The sequence below is a fragment of the Pristiophorus japonicus genome, chromosome 9 (genome assembly GCF_044704955.1).
Source record: "Pristiophorus japonicus isolate sPriJap1 chromosome 9, sPriJap1.hap1, whole genome shotgun sequence".
NCBI classification, from domain to species: Eukaryota; Metazoa; Chordata; class Chondrichthyes; family Pristiophoridae; genus Pristiophorus; species Pristiophorus japonicus.
The window spans coordinates 145,883,867-145,906,427 of NC_091985.1; the positions used below are offsets into that span (position 1 = coordinate 145,883,867).

General features: G+C 48.0%; 1 protein-coding gene across 1 annotated transcript; it reads left to right on the forward strand.

The window, feature by feature from the left end:
- Nucleotides 1–8,607: 8,607 nt before the first annotated feature.
- LOC139273259 (cytochrome c oxidase subunit 7A2, mitochondrial-like) lies at nucleotides 8,608–22,325 on the forward strand. The gene is made up of 4 exons (XM_070889914.1): nucleotides 8,608–8,707; nucleotides 14,307–14,396; nucleotides 20,305–20,389; nucleotides 22,093–22,325. The coding sequence occupies exons 1-4, from the start codon at nucleotides 8,678–8,680 to the stop codon at nucleotides 22,146–22,148; spliced, it is 261 nt and encodes an 86-aa protein (XP_070746015.1). The 5' UTR covers nucleotides 8,608–8,677; the 3' UTR covers nucleotides 22,149–22,325.
- The last annotated feature ends 236 nt before the right edge of the window (nucleotides 22,326–22,561 follow it).

Genomic DNA, 22,561 nt, shown 5'->3' on the forward strand with positions numbered 1-22,561 from the left:
CTCCAAAGTCCTTGAACTTGTCGCCTCCCAAATCTGTGCCCATCATTCCCGCAATTCCATGTTTGAATCCCTCCAATCCGGTTTCTGCGCCTGTCACAGTACCGGAACATCTCTCATCAAAATCACAAATGACATCCTTTGTAACTGTCACAAAGGCAAAAGAACCCTCCTCATCCTTCTTGACTTGTCTGCAGCCTTTGACACGGTTGACTGCTCTATCCTTCTCCAACGCCTCTCCACTGTCGTCCAGCTGGGTGGGACTGCACTCGCCTGGTTCCATTCTTATCTCTCTAATCGTAGCCAGAGAATCACCTGCAACGGCTTCTCTTCCTGCCCCCGCATTGTTACCTCTGGTGTCCCCCAAGGATCTATCCTTGGCCCCCTCCTATTTCTCATCTACATGATGCCCCTTGGCGACTTTTCAGAATGGCAGGCAGTGACTAGTGGGGCACCGCAAGGTTCTGTGCTGGGGCCCCAGCTGTTTACATTGTACATTAATGATTTAGACGAGGGGATTAAATGCAGTATCTCCAAATTTGCAGATGACACTAAGTTGGGTGGCAGTGTGAGCTGCGAGGAGGATGCTATTAGGCTGCAGAGTGACTTGGATAGGTTAGGTGAGTGGGCAAATGCATGGCAGATGAAGTATAATGTGGATAAATGTGAGGTTATCCACTTTGGTGGTAAAAACAGACAGACAGACTATTATCTGAATGGTGACAGATTAGGAAAAGGGGAGGTGCAACGTGACCTGGGTGTCATGGTACATCAGTCATTGAAGGTTGGCATGCAGGTACAGCAGGCGGTTAAGAAAGCAAATGGCATGTTGGCCTTCATAGCAAGGGGATTTGAGTACAGGGGCAGGGAGGTGTTGCTACAGTTGTACAGGGCCTTGGTGAGGCCACACCTGGAGTATTGTGTACAGTTTTGGTCTCCTAACTTGAGGAAGGACGTTCTTGCTATTGAGGGAGTGCAGCGAAGGTTCACCAGACTGATTCCCGGGATGGCGGGACTGACCTATCAAGAAAGACTGGATCGACTGGGCTTGTATTCACTGAAGTTCAGAAGAATGAGAGGGGACCTCATAGAAACGTTTAAAATTCTGACGGGTTTAGACAGGTTAGATGCAGGAAGAATGTTCCCAATGTTGGGGAAGTCCAGAACCAGGGGTCACAGTCTAAGGATAAGGGGTAAGCCATTTAGGACCGAGATGAGGAGAAACTTCTTCACCCAGAGAGTGGTGAACCTGTGGAATTCTCTACCACAGAAAGTTGTTGAGGCCAATTCACTAAATATATTCAAAAAGGAGTTAGATGTAGTCCTTACTACTCGGGGAATCAAGGGGTATGGCGAGAAAGCAGGAATGGGGTACTGAAGTTGCATGTTCAGCCATGAACTCATTGAATGGCGGTGCAGGCTAGAAGGGCCGAATGGCCTACTCCTGCACCTATTTTCTATGTTTCTATGACATCAATCGGAAACACAGCGTCAGCCAATGCACTCCTGGCTGGCCTCCAAAATTATACCCTACGTAACCTAGAGGTGATCCAAAACTCGGCTGCCCGTGTCCTAACTCGTACCAAGTCCCGCTTATCCATCACCTCTGTGCTCACTGACCTACATTGGCTTCCGATTAAGCAATGCCTCGATTTCAAAATTCTCATCCTTATTTTCAAATCCCTCCATGGCCTCGCCCCTCCCAATCTGTATCATTTCCTCCAGCTCCACAGTCCCCCGAGATGTCTGCGCTCCTCTAATTCTGCCCTCCTGGGCATCCATGATTATAATTGCTCAACCATTGGTGGCCGTGCCTTCTGTTTCCTCGGCCCCCAGCTCTGGAACTCCCTGCTTAAACCTCTCCGCCTCTCTATCCTCCTTCAAGATGCTCCTTAAAACATACCTTTTGACTAAGCTTTTGGTCACCTGCGCTAATTTCTACTTATGCGACTTGGTGTCAAATTTTTATCACATAATACTCCTGTGAAGTGCCTTGGGACGTTTCACTACGTTAAAGGCGCTATATAAATACAAGTTGTTGTTGTTAATAGCTTTGGTTAACAGAAAGCTATCAACCTCCGATTTAAAATTAACAATTGATCTAGCATCAATTGCCGTTTATGGAAGTGATTTCCAAATGTCGACCACCCTTTATGTGTAGAAGTGTTCCTTATTTCATTAATTTTTAGACTATGCCCCCAGTCCTAGAATCCCTAGCCAGCGGATATAGTTTCTCTCTATCTACCCTATCTGTTCCCCTTAATATCTTGAAAACTTTTATCAAATCACCCCTTAATTATAAGGAATACAACCCTAATTTGTTTAATCTCTCCTCATACTTTAATCCTTGGAGTCCGGGTCATCATAGGCAGTCCCTCGGAATCGAGGAAGACTTGCTTCCACTCCTGAAGAGTTCTTTGGTGACGGAATGGTCCAACACCAAAGCCACAGACTCTGTCACAGATAGTCGTTGAGATAGTGGGTGGGACTGGTTTACCACACGCTCTTTCCACTGCTTGCGCTTGATTTCCAGGTATCATTCTGGTAAACATACTCCCTCCAAGGTCAGTGTGACTGTGTGGCTGTGTGGGAGGCCTCACATTATGTGGGAGGGGCCAAGCTTCCAGAGGGTGATTAGTGGGTGGAGCTCAGTTTGACACTAATCAGCAGGAGGCTCTTAGACTATCACTAGTTTGTGCTGTAGTCAGGTGAGGTTCAAAGAGATTGCTAGTTAGTTCTGTGATAGTGCAGTACTCCCTCTCTCTCGCCCACCCGCCAGTGCAACGCTCCCTCAGTACCGCCCCTCCGACAGTGCAGCGCTCCCTCAGTACTGCCCCTCCGACAGTGCAGCGCTCCCTCGGTACTGCCCCTCTGACAGTGCAGCACTCCCTCAGTACTGCCCCTCCGACAGTGCAGCACTCCCTCAGTACTGCCCCTCCGACAGTGCAGCGCTCCCTCAGTACCGCCCCTCCGACAGTGCAGCACTCCCTCAGTACTGCCCCTCCGACAGTGCAGCGCTCCTTCAGTACTGCCCCTCTGACAGTGCAACGCTCCCTCAGTACTGCCCCTCTGACAGTGCAACGCTCCCTCAGTACTGCCCCTATACAATGCAATACTCCCTCAGTACTGCCCCTCCAACAGTGCAACGCTCCCTCAGTACTGCCCCTATACAATGCAACACTCCCTCAGTACTGCCCCTCCAACAGTGCAACGCTCCCTCAGTACTGCCCCTATACAATGCAATACTCCCTCAGTACTGCCCCTCTGACAGTGCAACGCTCCTTCAGTACTGCCCCTATACAATGCAATACTCCCTCAGTACTGCCCCTGACAGTGCAACGCTCCCTCAGTACTGCCCCTGACAGTGCAACGCTCCCTCAGTACTGCCCCTATACAATGTAATACTCCCTCAGTACTGCCCCGCCCCTCTGACAGTGCAGCACTCCCTCAGTACTGCCCCTCCGACAGTGCAACGCTCCCTCAGTACTGTCCCTATACAATGCAATACTCCCTCAGTACTGCCCCTCCAACAGTGCAGCACTCCCTCAGTACTGCACCTCTGACAGTGCAACGCTCCCTCAGTACTGCACCTCTGACAGTGCAGCACTCCCTCAGTACTGCACCTATGTGCAGCACTCCCTCAGTACTGCCCCTCTGACAGTGCAACGCTCCCTCAGTACTGCCCCTATACAATGCAATACTCCCTCAGTACTGCCCCTCCAACAGTACAACGCTCCCTCAGTACTGCCCCTATACAATGCAATACTCCCTCAGTACTGCCCCGCCCCTCTGACAGTGCAGCACTCCCTCAGTACTGCCCCTCCGACAGTGCAGCACTCCCTCAGTACTGCCCCTATACAATGCAATACTCCCTCAGTACTGCCCCTCCAACAGTGCAACGCTCCCTCAGTACTGCCCCTATACAATGCAATACTCCCTCAGTACTGCCCCTCTGACAGTGCGGCACTCCCTCAGTACTGCCCCTATACAATGCAATACTCCCTCAGTACTGCCCCTCCGACAGTGCAGCACTCCCTCAGTACTGCCCCTCTGACAGTGCAGCACTCCCTCAGTACTGCCCCTCTGACAGTGCAACGCTCCCTCAGTACTCCCCCTATACAATGCAATACTCCCTCAGTACTGCCCCTCCAACAGTGCAGCACTCCCTCAGTACTGCACCTCTGACAGTGCAACGCTCCCTCAGTACTGCACCTCTGACAGTGCAGCACTCCCTCAGTACTGCACCTCTGTGCAGCACTCCCTCAGTACTGCCCCTCTGACAGTGCAACGCTCCCTCAGTACTGCCCCTATACAATGCAATACTCCCTCAGTACTGCCCCTCTGACAGTGCAACGCTCCCTTAATAGTGCCCCTATACAATGCAATACTCCCTCAGTACTGCCCCTCCAACAGTGCAACGCTCCCTCAGTACTGCCCCTATACAATGCAATACTCCCTCAGTACTGCCCCTCTGACAGTGCGGCACTCCCTCAGTACTGCCCCTATACAATGCAATACTCCCTCAGTACTGCCCTCCGACAGTGCAGCACTCCCTCAGTACTGCCCCTCTGACAGTGCAGCACTCCCTCAGTACTGCCCCTCTGACAGTGCAACGCTCCCTCAGTACTGCCCCTATACAATGCAATACTCCCTCAGTACTGCCCCTGACAGTGCAACGCTCCCTCAGTACTGCCCCTATACAATGTAATACTCCCTCAGTACTGCCCCGCCCCTCTGACAGTGCAGCACTCCCTCAGTACTGCCCCTCCGACAGTGCAACGCTCCCTCAGTACTGCACCTCTGACAGTGCAGCACTCCCTCAGTACTGCACCTCTGTGCAGCACTCCCTCAGTACTGCCCCTATACAATGCAACACTCCCTCAGTACTGCCCCTCCAACAGTGCAACGCTCCCTCAGTACTGCCCCTATACAATGCAATACTCCCTCAGTACTGCCCCTCTGACAGTGCAACGCTCCTTCAGTACTGCCCCTATACAATGCAATACTCCCTCAGTACTGCCCCTGACAGTGCAACGCTCCCTCAGTACTGCCCCTATACAATGTAATACTCCCTCAGTACTGCCCCGCCCCTCTGACAGTGCAGCACTCCCTCAGTACTGCCCCTCCGACAGTGCAACGCTCCCTCAGTACTGCCCCTATACAATGCAATACTCCCTCAGTACTGCCCCTCCAACAGTGCAGCACTCCCTCAGTACTGCACCTCTGACAGTGCAACGCTCCCTCAGTACTGCACCTCTGACAGTGCAGCACTCCCTCAGTACTGCACCTCTGTGCAGCACTCCCTCAGTACTGCCCCTGACAGTGCAACGCTCCCTCAGTACTGCCCCTATACAATGCAATACTCCCTCAGTACTGCCCCTCCAACAGTGCAACGCTCCCTCAGTACTGCCCCTATACAATGATAAGGGAGAACCAGTTGATGTGGTATATTTGGACTTTCAGAAGGCGTTCGACAAGGTCCCACACAAGAGATTGATGTGCAAAGTTAGAGCACATGGGATTGGGGGTAGTGTACTGACATGGATTGAGAACTGGTTGTCAGACAGGAAGCAAAGAGTAGGAGTAAATGGGTACTTTTCAGAATGGCAGGCAGTGACTAGTGGGGTACCGCAAGGTTCTGTGCTGGGGCCCCAGCTGTTTACACTGTACATTAATGATTTAGATGAGGGGATTAAATGTAGTATCTCCAAATTTGCGGATGACACTAAGTTGGGTGGCAGTGTGAGCTGCGAGGAGGATGCTGTGAGGCTGCAGAGCGACTTGGATAGGTTAGGTGAGTGGGCAAATGCATGGCAGATGAAGTATAATGTGGATAAATGTGAGGTTATCCACTTTGGTGGTAAAAACAGACAGACAGACTATTATCTGAATGGTGACAGATTAGGAAAAGGGGAGGTGCAAAGAGACCTGGGTGTCATGGTACATCAGTCATTGAAGGTTGGCATGCAGGTGCAGCAGGCGGTTAAGAAAGCAAATGGCATGTTGGCCTTCATAGCAAGGGGATTTGTGTACAGGGGCAGGGAGGTGTTGCTACAGTTGTACAGGGCATTGGTGAGGCCACACCTGGAGTATTGTGTACAGTTTTGGTCTCCTAACCTGAGGAAGGACATTCTTGCTATTGAGGGAGTGCAGCGAAGGTTCACCAGACTGATTCCCGGGATGGCGGGACTGACCTATCAAGAAAGACTGGGTCAACTGGGCTTGTATTCACTGGAATTCAGAAGAATGAGAGGGGACCTCATAGAAACATATAAAATTCTGACGGGGTTAGACAGGTTAGATGCAGGAAGAATGTTCCCAATGTTGGGGAAGTCCAGAACCAGGGGTCACAGTCTAAGGATAAGGGGTAAGCCATTTAGGACCGAGATGCGGAGGAACTTCTTCACCCAGAGAGTGGTGAACCTGTGGAATTCTCTACCACAGAAAGTTGTTGAGGCCAATTCACTAAATATATTCAAAAAGGAGTTAGATGAGGTCCTTACTGCTAGGGGGATCAAGGGGTATGGCGAGAAAGCAGGAATGGGGTACTGAAGTTGAATGTTCAGCCATGAACTCATTGAATGGCGGTGCAGGCTAGAAGGGCCGAATGGCCTACTCCTGCACCTATTTTCTATGTTTCTATGTACAACGCTCCCTCAGTACTGCCCCTATACAATGCAATACTCCCTCAGTACTGCCCCGCCCCTCTGACAGTGCAGCACTCCCTCAGTACTGCCCCTCCGACAGTGCAGCACTCCCTCAGTACTGCCCCTATACAATGCAATACTCCCTCAGTACTGCCCCTCCAACAGTGCAACGCTCCCTCAGTACTGCCCCTATACAATGCAATACTCCCTCAGTACTGCCCCTCCAACAGTGCAGCACTCCCTCAGTACTGCACCTCTGTGCAGCACTCCCTCAGTACTGCCCCTCTGACAGTGCAACGCTCCCTCAGTACTGCCCCAATACAATGCAGCACTCCCTCAGTACTGCCCCTCCGACAGTGCAACACTCCCTCAGTACTGCCCCTATACAATGCAATACTCCCTCAGTACTGCCCCTCCAACAGTGCAACGCTCCCTCAGTACTGCCCCTATACAATGCAATACTCCCTCAGTACTGCCCCTCTGACAGTGCGGCACTCCCTCAGTACTGCCCCTATACAATGCAATACTCCCTCAGTACTGCCCCTCTGACAGTGCGGCACTCCTTCAGTACTGCCCCTATACAATGCAATACTCCCTCAGTACTGCCCCTCCAACAGTGCAGCACTCCCTCAGTACTGCCCCTGACAGTGCAACGCTCCCTCAGTACTGCCCCTATACAATGCAATACTCCCTCAGTACTGCCCCTCTGACAGTGCAACGCTCCCTTAATAGTGCCCCTATACAATGCAATACTCCCTCAGTACTGCCCCTCCAACAGTGCAGCACTCCCTCAGTACTGCCCCTGACAGTGCAACGCTCCCTCAGTACTGCCCCTATACAATGCAATACTCCCTCAGTACTGCCCCTCCAACAGTGCAGCACTCCCTCAGTACTGCCCCTCTGACAGTGCAGCACTCCCTCAGTACTGCACCTCTGACAGTGCAACGCTCCCTCAGTACTGCACCTCTGACAGTGCAGCACTCCCTCAGTACTGCACCTCTGTGCAGCACTCCCTCAGTACTGCACCTCTGACAGTGCAACGCTCCCTCAGTACTGCACCTCTGACAGTGCAGCACTCCCTCAGTACTGCACCTCTGTGCAGCACTCCCTCAGTACTGCCCCTCTGACAGTGCAACGCTCCCTCAGTACTGCCCCTATACAATGCAATACTCCCTCAGTGCTGCCCCTGACAGTGCAACGCTCCCTCAGTACTGCCCCTATACAATGTAATACTTCCTCAGTACTGCCCCGCCCCTCTGACAGTGCAGCACTCCCTCAGTACTGCCCCTCCGACAGTGCAACATTCCCTCAGTACTGCCCCTATACAATGCAATACTCCCTCAGTACTGCCCCTCCAACAGTGCAACGCTCCCTCAGTACTGCCCCTATACAATGCAATACTCCCTCAGTACTGCCCCTCTGACAGTGCGGCACTCCCTCAGTACTGCCCCTCTGACAGTGCAACGCTCCCTCAGTACTGCCCCTATACAATGCAACACTCCCTCAGTACTGCCCCTCCAACAGTGCAACGCTCCCTCAGTACTGCCCCTATACAATGCAATACTCCCTCAGTACTGCCCCTCTGACAGTGCGGCACTCCCTCAGTACTGCCCCTATACAATGCAATACTCCCTCAGTACTGCCCCTCTGACAGTGCAGCACTCCATCAGTACTACACCTGGAGTGGGGCTTGAACCCAACCTTGTGGCTGAGAGGGGAGAGCGCCAGCACTGAGCGATGGACGGTATTGGGTGTTTGGAGTGCTGTGCCCAGGGAGCTGAGTGAGGCCTCTGGTTGGGGACCACCATCATTGCCAAGGTCAAATGACGCTGGCAGCTTGCTCACTACTGTCATGGCGGCCACCGCAGCTCCGCCAATGCGGATGGCGGCTGCGATCACGTGGGCCAGCGGCGCCCACGGGCCGGCAACACGATATGACGCGTCGATCACGTGTCTGAAGGGCTGGGGGTCACGTGTTCCCCGGCGCGGTGCAGTCTGGTCTTCCGGGTGTCCTTGCGGGAAGTCGGAACGAAATGAGCGGCCTGGGGAGAGCGGGCCTGCGGGTGAGGAGGCCTGGGGAGAGATCGGCCCTGGAGGAGGGACGGGGCAGAGAGTGGGGGTGGAGCCCGGGAGCTCCTGTCGGCGGCGGGTCCTTTCACCTCGGGCCTGTCGCCAGCGATCCCCGGCCCACAGGCAGGGCCGGCTCCCCGAGCCTTTCCGGTCCGGGTCGGGCAGGTCCGGAGGCCGAGTCTCCGGCCAGCTTCCGGGGTGGCGGAGTTGCAGTGAGGCTGGGGCACAGTCTCGGGATAAGGGGTGGGCCATTTGGGACTGAGATGAGGAATGTCTTCACTCGGAGGGCTGTGAACCTGTGGAATTCTCTACCCCAGAGGGCTGTGGATGCTTAGTCTCAATATATTCAAGGCGGAGAGAGAGAGAGATGTTGGACTGTAGGGGAATCGAGGGATATGGGGACAGTGCAGGAAGGTAGAGTTGAGGTATAAGATCAGCCAGGGTCTGATTGAATGATGGAGCATATTTGAGGGGCCTAATGGCCTCCTCCTGCTCCTATGTTGTTATGGAAAATAGTGGTGCTGCATTTCCCGCCCCCCCCCCCCCCCCCCCTAGCCAAGTGATACCTACAGCCTGAGACTATAGGCGAGATAACATACTGGGATATAAAACAGATATTTACCAATGACTAATGTATAATATCATGGAATCATGCAGCACAGAAGTGAGGCCATTTGGCCCACCTGTCTGTGCTAGCTCAGTAGAGTTATGCAATAGAGTCCTACTCCCCTGCTCTTTCCCCTTAGCCCTGTTAATTTTCTCCCTTCAAGTATTTATCCAATATCGTCTTGAAAGTTATTATTGAATTTGCTTCCTTTCAGGCAGTGCATTCCAGATTATAATTTGCGTTTTTTTAAAATGTTTTCATGTCTCGCCTCTGATTCTTTTGCCAATTACCTTAAATCTCTGGCCCTTGGTTAATGACCCTCCTTTCACTGGAAACAGTTTCTCCTTACTTCTACTGTATCATAACTCCATGATTTTGTACATCTATTTCAAACCTCCCCATTTCTGCTCGAAGGGAAACAATCCCAACTTGTGTAGTTTCCCCACATGTGAGGTCCCTTAGGGAACAGTGACCATAATATGGTAGAATTCTTCATTAAGATGGAGAGTGACAGAGTTAATTCGGAGACTAGAGTCCTGAACTTAAAGAAAGGTAACTTTGATGGTATGAGACGTGAATTGGCTGGGATAGACTGCAGAATGATACTTAAAGGGTTAACGGTGGATAGGCAATGGCAGACATTTAAAGATCACATGGATAAACTTCAACAATTGTACATCCCTGTCTGGCGTAAAAATAAAACGGGGAAGGTGGCTCAACCGTGGCTAACGAGGGAAATTAGGGATAGTGTTAAATCCAAGGAAGAGGCATATAAATTGGCCAGAAAAAGCAGCAAACCTGAAGACTAGGAGAAATTTAGAATTCAGCAGAGGAGGACAAAGGGTTTAATTAGGGGGAAAATAGAGTATGAGAGTAAGCTTGCAAGGAACATAAAAACTGACTGCAAAAGCTTCTATAGATATGTGAAGAGAAAAAGATTAGTGAAGACAAATGTAAGTCCCTTGCAGTCAGAATCAGGTGAATTTACAATGGGGAACAAAGAAATGGCAGGCCAATTGAACAAATACTTTGGATCTGGCTTCACTAAGGAAGACACAAATAACCTTCCCGAAATACTAGGGGACCGAGGGTCTAGCGAGAAGGAGGAACTGAAGGAAATCCTTTGTCAGGAAATTGTGTTAGGGAAATTTATGGGTCTGAAGGCCAATAAATCCCCAGGGCCTGATAGTCTGCATCCCAGAGTACTTGAGGACGTGGCCCTAGAAATAGTGGATGCATTAGTGGTCATTTTCCAACATTCTATAGACTCTGGATCAGTTCCTATGGATTGGAGGGTAGCTAATGTAACCCCACTTTTTTTTTAAAAAAGGAGGGAAGAGAAAATCAGGAATTATAGACCGGTTAGCCTGACATCAGTAGTGGGGAAAATGTTGGAATCAATTATTAAAGATGTAATAGCAGTGCATTTGGAAAGCAGCGACAGGATCGGTCCAAGTCAGCATGGATTTATGAAAGGGAAATCATGCTTGACAAATCTTCTAGAATTTTTTGAGGAAGTAACTAGTGGAGTGGACAAGGGAGAACCAGTGGATGTGGTGCATTTGGACTTTCAAAAGGCTTTTGACAAGGTCCCACACACAAGATTAATGTGCAAAATTAAAGCACATGGTATTGAGAGTAATGTATTGACGTGGATAGAGAACTGGTTGGCAGACAGGAAGCAAAGAGTAGGAATAAACGGGTCCTTTTTCGGAATGGCAGGCAGTGACTAGTGGGGTACAATATTTATTAATGATTTAGACGAAGGAATTGAATGTAATATCTCCAAGTTTGCAGATGACACTAAGCTGGGTGGTGGCAGTGTGAGCTGTGAGGAGGATGCTAAGAGGCTGCAGGGTGACTTGGACAGATTAGGTGAGTGGGCAAATGCATGACAGATGCAGTATAATGTAGATAAATGTTAGGTTATTCACTTTGCTGGCAAAAACAGGAAGGCAGAATATTATCTGAATGGTGACAGATTAGGAAAAGGGGAGGTGCAACGAGACCTGGGTGCCATGGTACATCAGTCATTGAAAGTTGGCATGCAGGTACAGCAGGCTGTGAAGAAGGCCAATGGCACATTGGCCTTCATAGCGAGAGGATTTGAGTATAGGAGCAGGGAGGTCTTACTGCAATTGTACAGGGCCTTGGTGAGGCTACACCTTGAATATTGTGTTCAGTTTCAGTAATCTGAGGAAGGGCATTCTTGATATTGAGGGAGTGCAGCGAAGGTTCACCAGACTGATTCCAGGGATGGCAGGACTGACATATGAAGAAAGACTGGATCGACTAGGCTTATATTCACTGGAGTTTAGAAGGATGAGAGGGGATCTCATAGAAACATAAAATTCTGATGGGATTGGACAGGTTAGATGCAGCAAGAATGTTCCTGATGTTGGGGAAGTCCAGAACCAGGGGTCACAGTCTAAGGATAAGGGGTAAGCCATTTGGGACCAAGATGAGAAGAAACTTCTTCACTCAGAATTGTGAACCTGTGGACTTCTGTTGAGGCCAGTTCGTTAGATATATTCAAGAGGGAGTTAGATGTGGCCCTTACAGCTAAAGGGATCAAGGGGTATGGAGAGAAAGCAGAAATGGGGTGCTAAAGTTGCAAAAATGATCAGCCATGATCTATTGAATGGTGGTGCAGGCTCGAAAGGCTGAATAGCCTACTCCTGCACCTATTTTCTATGTTTCTATAACTGAAGCCCCATACCCCTGGTGCCAATCCAGTAAATCTCCTCTGCACGCTCTCCAAGGCTTTGACATTCTTCCTGAAGTATTGTGCTCTGAATTGGACACAATAATCCAGCTGGGGCTTAACCAGGTTTTGCGTAATTTCCTTTTGTACTCTTAATTAAGGTTTTTTTTTATAGCCTTCTCAATGTCTCCTGCCACCTTCAAAGATTTGTGTACGTACACCCCAGGTCTCTCTGTCCCTTCTTCTCTCTTTCCCCCCCCCCCCCCCCGGTTTAAATTGGACCATTTAGATTATATTGCGCCTCATTCTTCCGAACAGTTCACACTTCTCTGCGTTACATTTAATCTGCTGTGTCTGCCCATTTCACCAGCCTATGTCCTCCTGAAGTCTGTCGCTATCCTCACATTACTACATTTGAATTTAGTCATATACAAATTTTGAAATTATGTCCTGTATGTCCAGGTCATGAATATATACCAAATAATATCTATATACTTGATATAGATCTACAACTGTGCATTGATGTGTATCTAAATAGCTGGATATATATCTAACTATAAGTAAATGCTGATGTATAATATCAAGTACCTGATATATATCCCTATCATAGGCAGTCCCTCAGAATCGAGGAAGACTTACTTCCACTCTTAAAAATGAGTCTTTAGGTGGCTGAACAGTCCACTACGAGAGCCACAGTCCCTGTCACAGGTGGGACAGATAGTCGTTGAGGGAAGGGGTGGGTGGGACTGGTTTGCCGCACGCTCTTTCCGCTGCCTGCGTTTGATTTGTGCATGCTCTCGGCGTTGAGACTCTAGGTGCTCGGCGTCCTCCCGAATGCAGTTCCTCCACTTAGGACGGTCTTTGGCTAGGGACTCCTAGGTGTTGGTGGGGATGTTGCACTTTATCAGGGAGGCTTTGAGGGTGTCCTTGTAACATTTCCTCTGCCCACCTTTGGCTCGCTTGCCGTGAAGGAGTTCCGAGTAGAGCGCTTGGTTTGGGTGTCTTGTGTCTGGCATGTGAACAATGTGGCCTGCCCAGCGGAGCTGATCAAGTGTGATCACATATCTCATATATGTATATGTGATATATATCTCTGTGTTGATATACATGATATCTATATATTTAATCTATTGGGAGTTAGCTAAGTATAAAGTTAACATCTGTGTGCTTGGATATCTTTTTTTAAACATATCCGGAATCTGAAAATGTGAGATTAAGAAGAGCTTTCACTTTATTTCCTCCCTTTTTTCTGATCTGTTGGGGTTGGGAGTGTGAATCTGTGGGTGCTGACTGGGTAGGTTGTTGGTAGGTCGATCAACAGGTGGCGCTATGAAGAAGGGCCCAGTCCTAGGGCCTTATTCTCTCTCTTCTCCCACAGATGCTGCCTGGCCCACGCAGCCATTCTAGCCTTTTCTGTTCTTGTTTCAGACTTCCATTTTATTTTCATTTGGCTGTTTGGTCATTACAGCTACTCTTGGCCACGCCTCCAGATGCACATTTCCAGCAAGAGCCACTGGGCATGCTAAGGCTAAGTACATCTTCACACCTGTGCTGATGGGGCCTACCTCACCACAGGCTGTTTTGGTGTGTATGGCTTGGGAGCAAACCGCAGTTACCCATTCAGCTATCAGCATGTGCTTTAATTTTGGAGATTAATTTGTCAAACTTGCCTTTGGTACATCACTCACTTAATAAACACACATAACCACATTAACTGGCCATTCACCTCCTTTGCTGTTTGTGGGACTTTGCTAGGGCTTGTTACCCACATTAACAACAGCTACTGCAGTCTAAAAGTAATTACAGGTTGAACCTCCCTTATCTGCAACCTTTGGGATCTGGCCTGTTCCGGATAAGGGATTTTTCCGGATGAGGGGTGGTCAGGTTAAATTGGATTGTACAGGTACTGAGCAAGGGGATATAGGGGCTAGCTGGCTTGGGAGTGCGACAGAGAGATCTGGGGGGGGGGGATGGATCGCGGGGTCAGGCCAACGGTTGCGGGAGTTGGCAGCGAGGAAGGACTTCAATTTGTTTATGTTGGAGTTCTGCGCATGCGTCACCCGGTGGCCAGGAATGGTTCTGGACGAGGGGTGATTCTGGATAAGGGAGGTTCAACCTGTAGTTGAATGTGACATGCTTTGAGATGCACTGAGGAATGTGATAGTGACAATTAAATGCCTTTTGATTGTCAGTAATGTAGAGGGGTGCTGTCCTTCACACGAGGGCGGTTATATATTGCCCATTTGGAGATTTACATTTCCATGGTCTGCTTTCCCCTCAGGCCTTTCAACAACTTTCACAGCGAACCTTCAGCACTGCAACCCGCAGACGGGTGCAGAATAGGATTGCTGAGAAGCAGAAGATATTCCAGGTGAGTGTCGAGTATGTAATTGGGATGGGCTACTTTGGGCATCTGAACTCTTGCTCATAGCTTTGACACCGTCGTACTGCTGCTGATATCCTGTGTTTTAAATGTGTTAACAGGTTGTGGGCCCATTGTTGAATATGGTGAGGGAAGGGGGTTAATGCAGGTCAGCTTACTGCAACTGAAGCAGCAAGCGTCAGTGTCCAAAGTGTGTGTGTGTGTCTTAACAAAAAACAGTTCCACCTCTTATACCTAAAAAGTCTTTGAACTCTCATTTCTTTGCATAGTACATTTAGACAATTAACATGCAGATGATGTAGAATTGTCCTGAAATCACGGCTAACTGCTTTTCTGAATCGTTTAACATAGACAATGTCATCAAATTATTATTCGCATAGTAACAATTGCACTCGTACAGGTAATGTCATGAATTACTATACATAACTCAGATTATTTGCATAGTAACAAGGTACAGTCAAATACAGACAATGTCATGAATTACTATACACAACTCAGATCCTGTTTTAATCCAATCTTGAATCTTCCAATTTTTAACTCTTTCGATTTCCAGACCGCATTGCTGAAGCAAAGCATTTCAGAAATGTGCTCCCACAAGCTTCAGGAACCATAGGTCCAAAATCACCTGTTCCTCCCAGTCGTGCTACACTTGTCACACGTTACATCTCACATTACTCATCTACTGCATCTCAAAATGTTCGTCAAGTACTGAATTTTTACCAATAACTACAGTGCAGTTCTGGACAGCTGTGATGGGGAATGTGACCTCCCTTGGTATACACATAACTAGAATGACAGTGTAATGTCGTTTTGCCAATTGACCAAGCTACACAGGTTAAATATGGTCTTGTATGTTACTTAAAAATACTTGAGAAACAATCCTAACCTGAAAGGGTGTAGCTTGAAATTCATTTAGAGGTAGTTAAAACATTCTGTAATAAAGGGGAACCATCCCCTACTGTTTACACCAAGGTTCGTCCATCACAGGAAGTAGATTGGATACAGGTTGTGTTAACTAGGGAGAGGATGACCTCTGTCTGCATCCATAAGGATTAAGTTGTCATTGAAGTAAACTTCATATCAATGTCAATGTTGCACTCAAATACTTGGGTATTGAAACTCTCATCTAGATGTTTATAACTTGTATGTGTGCCCTTTAAAATGTTGCTGTTTTATTTTCAAGCCATCTCTACTTTTTTTCCAAAGTGAATTTATTTTTTTTTCCTTTTTGAAGAAATAAGATGCAGTTTTGAGCTTCCAACAGACACATTGTTGGCTGCAAATATGGTCAGTAGTTGTTGTGTGAACTTGTTTTGTGATCAAGCTTTGCTTGCAAGGCTGCATGCCAATAAATAGTGTTGTTGGCTGACTAAACTTTCGCCATCATGGTGCACTTCAAACATAATCAGGCTGCCCAGTAAAAAGGCCAAATGCTTGCATTCTTCAGCTAGCCATGGTCTCCAGAAGCAGGGCTTGAACCAGTCTTCTGTCCACAATGCACTGCCAGCAAATGAAATTACCCCAGCTTTGTATTTTTAACGACTTGAGTATTTCAGTTATTCTGTGTTGAGCATTGACCAACCCATCTGTTAGGATTTTCAACAGGTCACTAAGACAGTAGGTTTGCATGTTTCTTCACTCCAGCCCCCTCATGGGTCGATATTGCTGCACGTACTAGCATGATCCACTCTTAACCCCAATCGTTGTCTATTAACCATGGCTAGAAGTGGGCATATGTGAGTGTTGGACAAGGGCAGGGTCAGGTTTGGCTGTGATGGGCTTGTGAAACTGCTCCCTGATCCTCACCCAGAACGGGCATTTGCTTGAGGCATTATGGCTCCCGATGGGACCGTACCCCAGCATGAGCTGCCACTTCCTGCAGAGCAGCAACAACTACCATTTTTATATAGCGCCTTTAATGTAGGAAAACGGCCCACGGTACATGGTGTCGGTGCGGCAGCTGGCAGGACATAGTGGGAGTTAATCATAGACACTTGACTGCACAGAAGGAGGCCGCTCGGCCCATCATGCCTGGGATGTAACCTCGTGCAGCATGTCGCCACCTTTTATAGAACCGACTCCATTTTTGTTCCAGTAAAAGCAATGGGATGAAAATCGGGCTGGTCCTACAACATGGGGGTCGTCTCCTCCAGGGTAGAGCCGAGGATGTGTAATTGGCAATTATCCCCCTCCCCCATCTCAACTGCCCTGAAGGTTTGAGCACAGGCCGCCTGAACCCCATTTTACAGGGGATGAAAACAGCTGAAGGATTTGCTGCAGTGCTCTCCACCATCTAGTTTGAGATGTGTAACGTTCACCTGGGAAACCAGGGGCTAGCAGGAACTACGGGCTGTTTGACTGACACTTGTCGGAAGCCATGTAATGTCAGTAGGATGTGGTAAACAATGGTCTTGTTTCCCAATAACCACAGGTTCTCTTTCAGTTGGTGCTTGAACAGAAGGCCAAGATCTTGCAAAACAGGCTAGAAATAGTCTCCACATGGAGTGATTTTGTATGGGGAGGTTTTAGCAATGCCAACAGGTAACCGCAGAGAATGGGGGGAAATAAAATGGGTGATTTCTAATCCACAACTGTTTTTTGAATATGTATTTCATGTTACAATTATATATTATTGGCAGGATTAGTGACTTGAAACCTTGAGACAGACTGTTAGCTATGCTGATGTTGCACTATTTGCAATCTGACATTCTCCCAGCTATTCTTCCATGGCTTATACATTTTCATATATCCCGTTTACTTTACTGTCCTTAATTCCATATATTCCGTTCAGATATCCACACATTCACGGGATGTGGGCATCGCTGGCGAGTTCAGCATTTATTGCGGTGTTGGGTGAAGTTTCATTAATCGGCTGGCAAGGATAGCTCTGTCCTCTAGACGTTCCTGATTCTGACGCTCCTAGTTTGCTAATAGATTGAGGAGGCACGAAGGTCCATTACAATCGGAAACGGTGCCGTGAGTCTTGTTTTGTGCACAGTGAGGCCTTGCAGGTCAGAGAGTGCGCTGACAGCTCAGGAGAAACAAGGAAGCAAGATCAGCACTCTAGTACGGCAGCATTACATGTCGGCGACCAAGGTCGTCATCCGTTCTATGGCCTTTGGTGATGCGGAGTGAGCAAGTGCTGTTCCCCTGGGAAGGATCTTAGCGAGCACTAGCTTGCTAGATGCTCCATGGTCTGGGGAAATTCTCTGTCACACATCGGCCTATCCGTCACCTTCCAGCTATGTAGCAGCTGGTTGCAGTGACACCACTGCCCAAGGCAATGGGAGGACGTCGCCAAGTGATCGTTGACTTAAAGAAGTTCGAAAAATTCCTGTAGAGTGGGGTGAGGATATAGAATTATCTTCCACAAGCTATTGTTGAAACAGAGTTCAGAGGTTCTTTTTAAAAGGAAATTAGATAGTTGCTGGAAAAGTGGAATATTAAAGAGTCTTGGAAATGAGCAGGAAAGCAAGATTAAACTGGCTGGGATATTAAAGGGTATGGGAGTGAGTGGGATTAGACTGGGTGGGATATTAAAAGGTATGGGAGTGAGTGGGATTAGACTGGGTGGGATATTAAAGGGTATGGGAGTGAGTGGGATTAGACTGGGTGGGATATTAAAAGGTATGGGAGTGAGTGGGATTAGACTGGGTGGGATATTAAAGGGTATGGGAGTGAGTGGGATTAGACTGGGTGGGATATTAAAAAGGGTATGGGAGTGAGTGGGATTAGACTGGGTGGGATATTAAAAAGGGTATGGGAGTGACTGGGATTAGACTGGGTGGGATATTAAAGGGTATGGGAAGTGAGTGAGATTAGACTAGGAAACTAGGTGGGATATTGAATTGTGTGGGGAGTGATCAAGAATGTGGGATTAGACTGGGTAGCCATTGGAGAAAAACACTGGTGCAAAATAGAGGGGCTGAATGGCCTGTTTCTCTGCTGGAACATTATGATTCTATTGATTTTTATATGGAGGAGTTTGAGGCGAGAGCCCTTGTCAGGTCTTGGGCTTTGTCATGTGCGGGAACAGGAGAGGCACTAAAGACCCCACAGATGGGGAGCATTAATCAAATTCAGGATGCACTTGGATTTTATTGAGTTAAGGGCTTTAAAGATAAACTTGTTTCTCTTTGCAATTTCAGATTTCAAAACCCTTGTGGCTCACGCACCTTGTTGCTTTAAGAATGAGTTATTTTTAGGTGTTCTGTTTTATGGCTGAGAATTGGCTATTCTAGTGGCAGACTTCGGGAGTAAAGGGCAAGGGATGCCTTTCTACTGGAAAGTGTCTCAAACTGATTGCACAGCGCACTTTTTGAAATGGCTTGCGGAGACACGTGATCTAAAACGCTGCCACATTTGTTACACACTAACATGCAAAGCTGAGTTGCCTGTCAACATCTTGCAGAAGCAGACCACATTCCGTGTAATGTCTTGGGTGATTCTCAAACCGTAGGCTGCACAGTGCATTGGTGTAGCTCTTGGGAACAGGGGCAGGCCCTTCAGCTGCTTGAGCCTGTTCCACTATTTGGTCAGACTCCATTTACCCACCTTCACTCCCTGTCTGTTACCCAACAAAAATCTATCCATCTCTGTCTTGAAGTCTCCAATTGTCCCCCCAGCGCAGACCGCCTTTTGGGGTGGGGGAGTTTTCTAGATTTCCACTGTGCGGAAAAAGTACTTCCAAATTTCACTCCTAAAATGACCTGGCTTTAAATTAAAGGTTAAGCCCACTTATTCTGATTTCCCAGAGGAAATAGTCTTCCCTCCCTCCCTCCCTCCCTCCCTCTCTCAATTAGATCAACCTTCTAAACATACAGGAATACAAATCAAGTTCATGCAACCAGTCCTCATAATTTAACCTTTAAATCCCCAGTATCATCCTGGTGAATCTGTGTGTACCACCTCCAAGACTAATGTAGCCTTCGAGGTGCGGTGCCCAAAACTGACGCAGTACCCCACATGCGGTCTAACCAGAGCTCTATGCAACTTCCACCCCTTTTTGGGTGACTTTTCTACCTGTCCATCAGCTTTGTGATTTTTGTACGTGGACACCCAACTCCCTTTGTTCCTTTACAGCTCATCTCTTCCCCATTACAAAGATACACGGCTTCAGTTCTGTATCCGAGTGTTCGCTCAGCTATGCTGATGGTTTGAGCAAAGCCTGGGCCTCGTTCCACACTCTGCCCCTTTTTCCGGCGAATGGAGCTGCAGATTGCTCCTATATGCCACCTAGTGGCTGGGCCCCAGGACCACATGCCTGAAAACAAGTCTTGGGCATCTGGGGTAATGCAGATTGTGGCGTTGGTGGGGGTGCAGTGTTTAAAACAAGCATGGGGTTTATGTCTAGTGATCTGTACACTGACATTAATTATATTACCTCACTGACAAATCTCAGCAACATGTCAGAAGAACTGTACGATTCAACAGTATTGAAAATAAAATCTCTGACTTTTGATTTAAATGACTCATACCCTTAAATAAGTCTGAAACAGAAGAAGCCATGTGATTTGGAAGGAACAGCACCTTGGAGATTGGAAGTAAAATGACTTGTGTGGTTCACGTGCCATGCACAAACCCCCCCCCCCCCCATCCCCACCATAGCTACTCCATCTTGCACTGAACCTGGCCCCGCCATGACCCCCTACCCTGACACCCCACACTCTTCTCCTGGCCTCCCCACCCTGCCTTGCTCCGCTCAGTGGGCAGGTGGTGTGTGAGCGGCTGGTTTGCTGCCTTCTGAGTTTGGTGTTCCTGCCATGGCAAGTATATGGGGAATTTGGGTCAGCGTTTCCTACGCACTGAATCTAGCCAACAGCTTCTCCTTTCCCCATGCAGACACAGCAGAGCACCATTGGAGCTGCACCATTGTGATTCCATTTCTTTGTTACAGGAGGACAACGGAATCCCGGTCCATTTAAAAGGCGGCGTTACAGATGCTGTGCTCTACAGGCTCACCATGGCGCTCACTGTTGTGGGTAAGGAATACTTGGTACTTATTTTAAAAGGTGCTGATCTCTGGATGTCATAGAAACATAGAAATTTACAGTGTAGAAGGAGGCCATTTCGGCCCATCGTGTCTGCGCCGGCCGACAGAGCTGTACGGCCTTGGTCAGCAGCCCTAAAGGTTACATATAAACCTATGAACAATGATGGAAAGGCAAAGAGCACCCAGCCCAACCGGTTCACCTCACACAACTGTGACACCCCTTATACTGAAAACATCTACACTCCACCCCACCTGGGAGAGGCAAAAACCCAGGCCAATTTAGGGAGAAAAAAATCTGTGAAAATTCTTCTCTGACCCGTCCAGGAGATCGCCCTGGCCGTATTCTATTCCCTACAGTCCTAGCAGGTAAAGGCATAGGGGGGGGTAGGGGGTGTGGTGGTGGTGGTGGGGTAGAGGGGGGGGGGTGGGTGTGGGGTAGGTGGGGGGGAGGGGTAGGGGGATGGGGGGGGGGGGGTTGGCGGCAGGAAGAATAGGAAATAAGTCATAAAACATTCATAAAAGAATAGATTTGGAGGAAAACTTTGTACTTGGTAAATTGACTGAAAATTGTGTGCTGGAAAATCCCACAGATTTGCTGAAATAATACAAAACCAAAATACTGTGGATGCTGGAAATCTGAAACAAAAACAGAACATGCTGGAAATAACCAGAATTAAGAGCAGGAGTCGACCATTTGGCCCTTTGAGCCTGCTCTGCCATTCAATAAGATCATGGCTGATCTTTGACCTCAACTCTACTTTCCTGCACTATCCCCATATCCCTTGATTCCCCATGTTCAAAAATCCATCTATCTCAGCCTTCAAATATACTCAACGATTTAGCCCTTTAGAGTAGAGAATTCCAAAGATTCACAACCCTCAGTGAAGAAATTCCTCTTCATCCCGAGACTATATCCCCTAGGTCTAGACTCTCAAGGCAAGGGAAATAACGTCTTGGCAAACACTCAGCAGGTCAGGCAGCATCTGTGGAGAGAGAAAGCAAGTTAGTGGTTCAGGTCGATGACCTTTTGTCTGAACTGGGAAAGGTTAGAGATCTAACAGGTGTTAAGCAAGTACAGAGATATGGTGGAAAGAACAAAAGGGAAGATCTCTGATAGGGTGGAAGGCAGGTGAGATTAAAGGGATTATGGTGCAAGGCGAAAGGAGTTAGTAATAGGATGAGTAAAGAAATAGATGAGTCTTTAGAATTTTAAATGGGAATATCAGAATCGAGAACAGCTGCTGTCTGGTAAACTGCGAGCAGTGGTTATGATCTGAAATTGTTGAACTTGATGTTGAGTCCAGAAGACTGTAAAGTGTCTAATCAAAAGAAGAGGTGCTGTTCCTTGAGGTTGCGTTGAGCTTCATTAGAACAGTGAAGGTGGCTGATGACAGAGGTGGGAGTGGGGTGTCATTTAATCTCTCCTGCCTTCCACTCTATCACAGACCTTCCCTTTTATTGTTTTCTCCCACCTCTTTCCCTGTCTCTCTACTTGCTTAAAACCTGTTGCATCTTCAACTTTTTCCACTTCTGACGACGGGTCATCGATTTGAAACGTTAACTCTGTTTCCCTCTCCACAGATGCTGCCTGACCCGCTGAGATTTCCAATATTTTGTTTTTATTGCTGAAATACTGTAGTTTTTAAAAAATGTGATTACAAGTAACTTATTTTTTTTCTCTGCTGATTTCAGGTACAGGCTATGTTCTCTACAAACTAGTCAGAATTTCCCTGCCCGGCCAGAAGTAACCTTGATGTTTACAGCCTTGTCCAACTCTTCGGTTTTATTACACAACCCTGTCTAACTGTTAAACTGTAAATTATCAGGGACCTGACCTTGTGAATGACTGTTCATGGTTTATGGGAACAGTAATTTATTTGACGAGAAGGCTTCTATAACTAAGAAATAAAGTGGTTTATCACTGGCTTGTGTCTTTTGTCGTGTGGTTTTGTTTCTGAGCTTTTTAGAGTGACCTGTGTATTCGGTGGCTAATTTACAGTGGCATGGATTTAATTTACCTTCTGTGTAGAAGATGGAAAATTAGTGGTTGTCAATCTTGCTGACTGCATCACCGATTAACGCTTTTCCTTTGAAGCAGCTCTGTTTGCTGACTCCCGTGCTTCCTGATCTGCATCAACCCTGTTTATGCAGTTGTAACGTA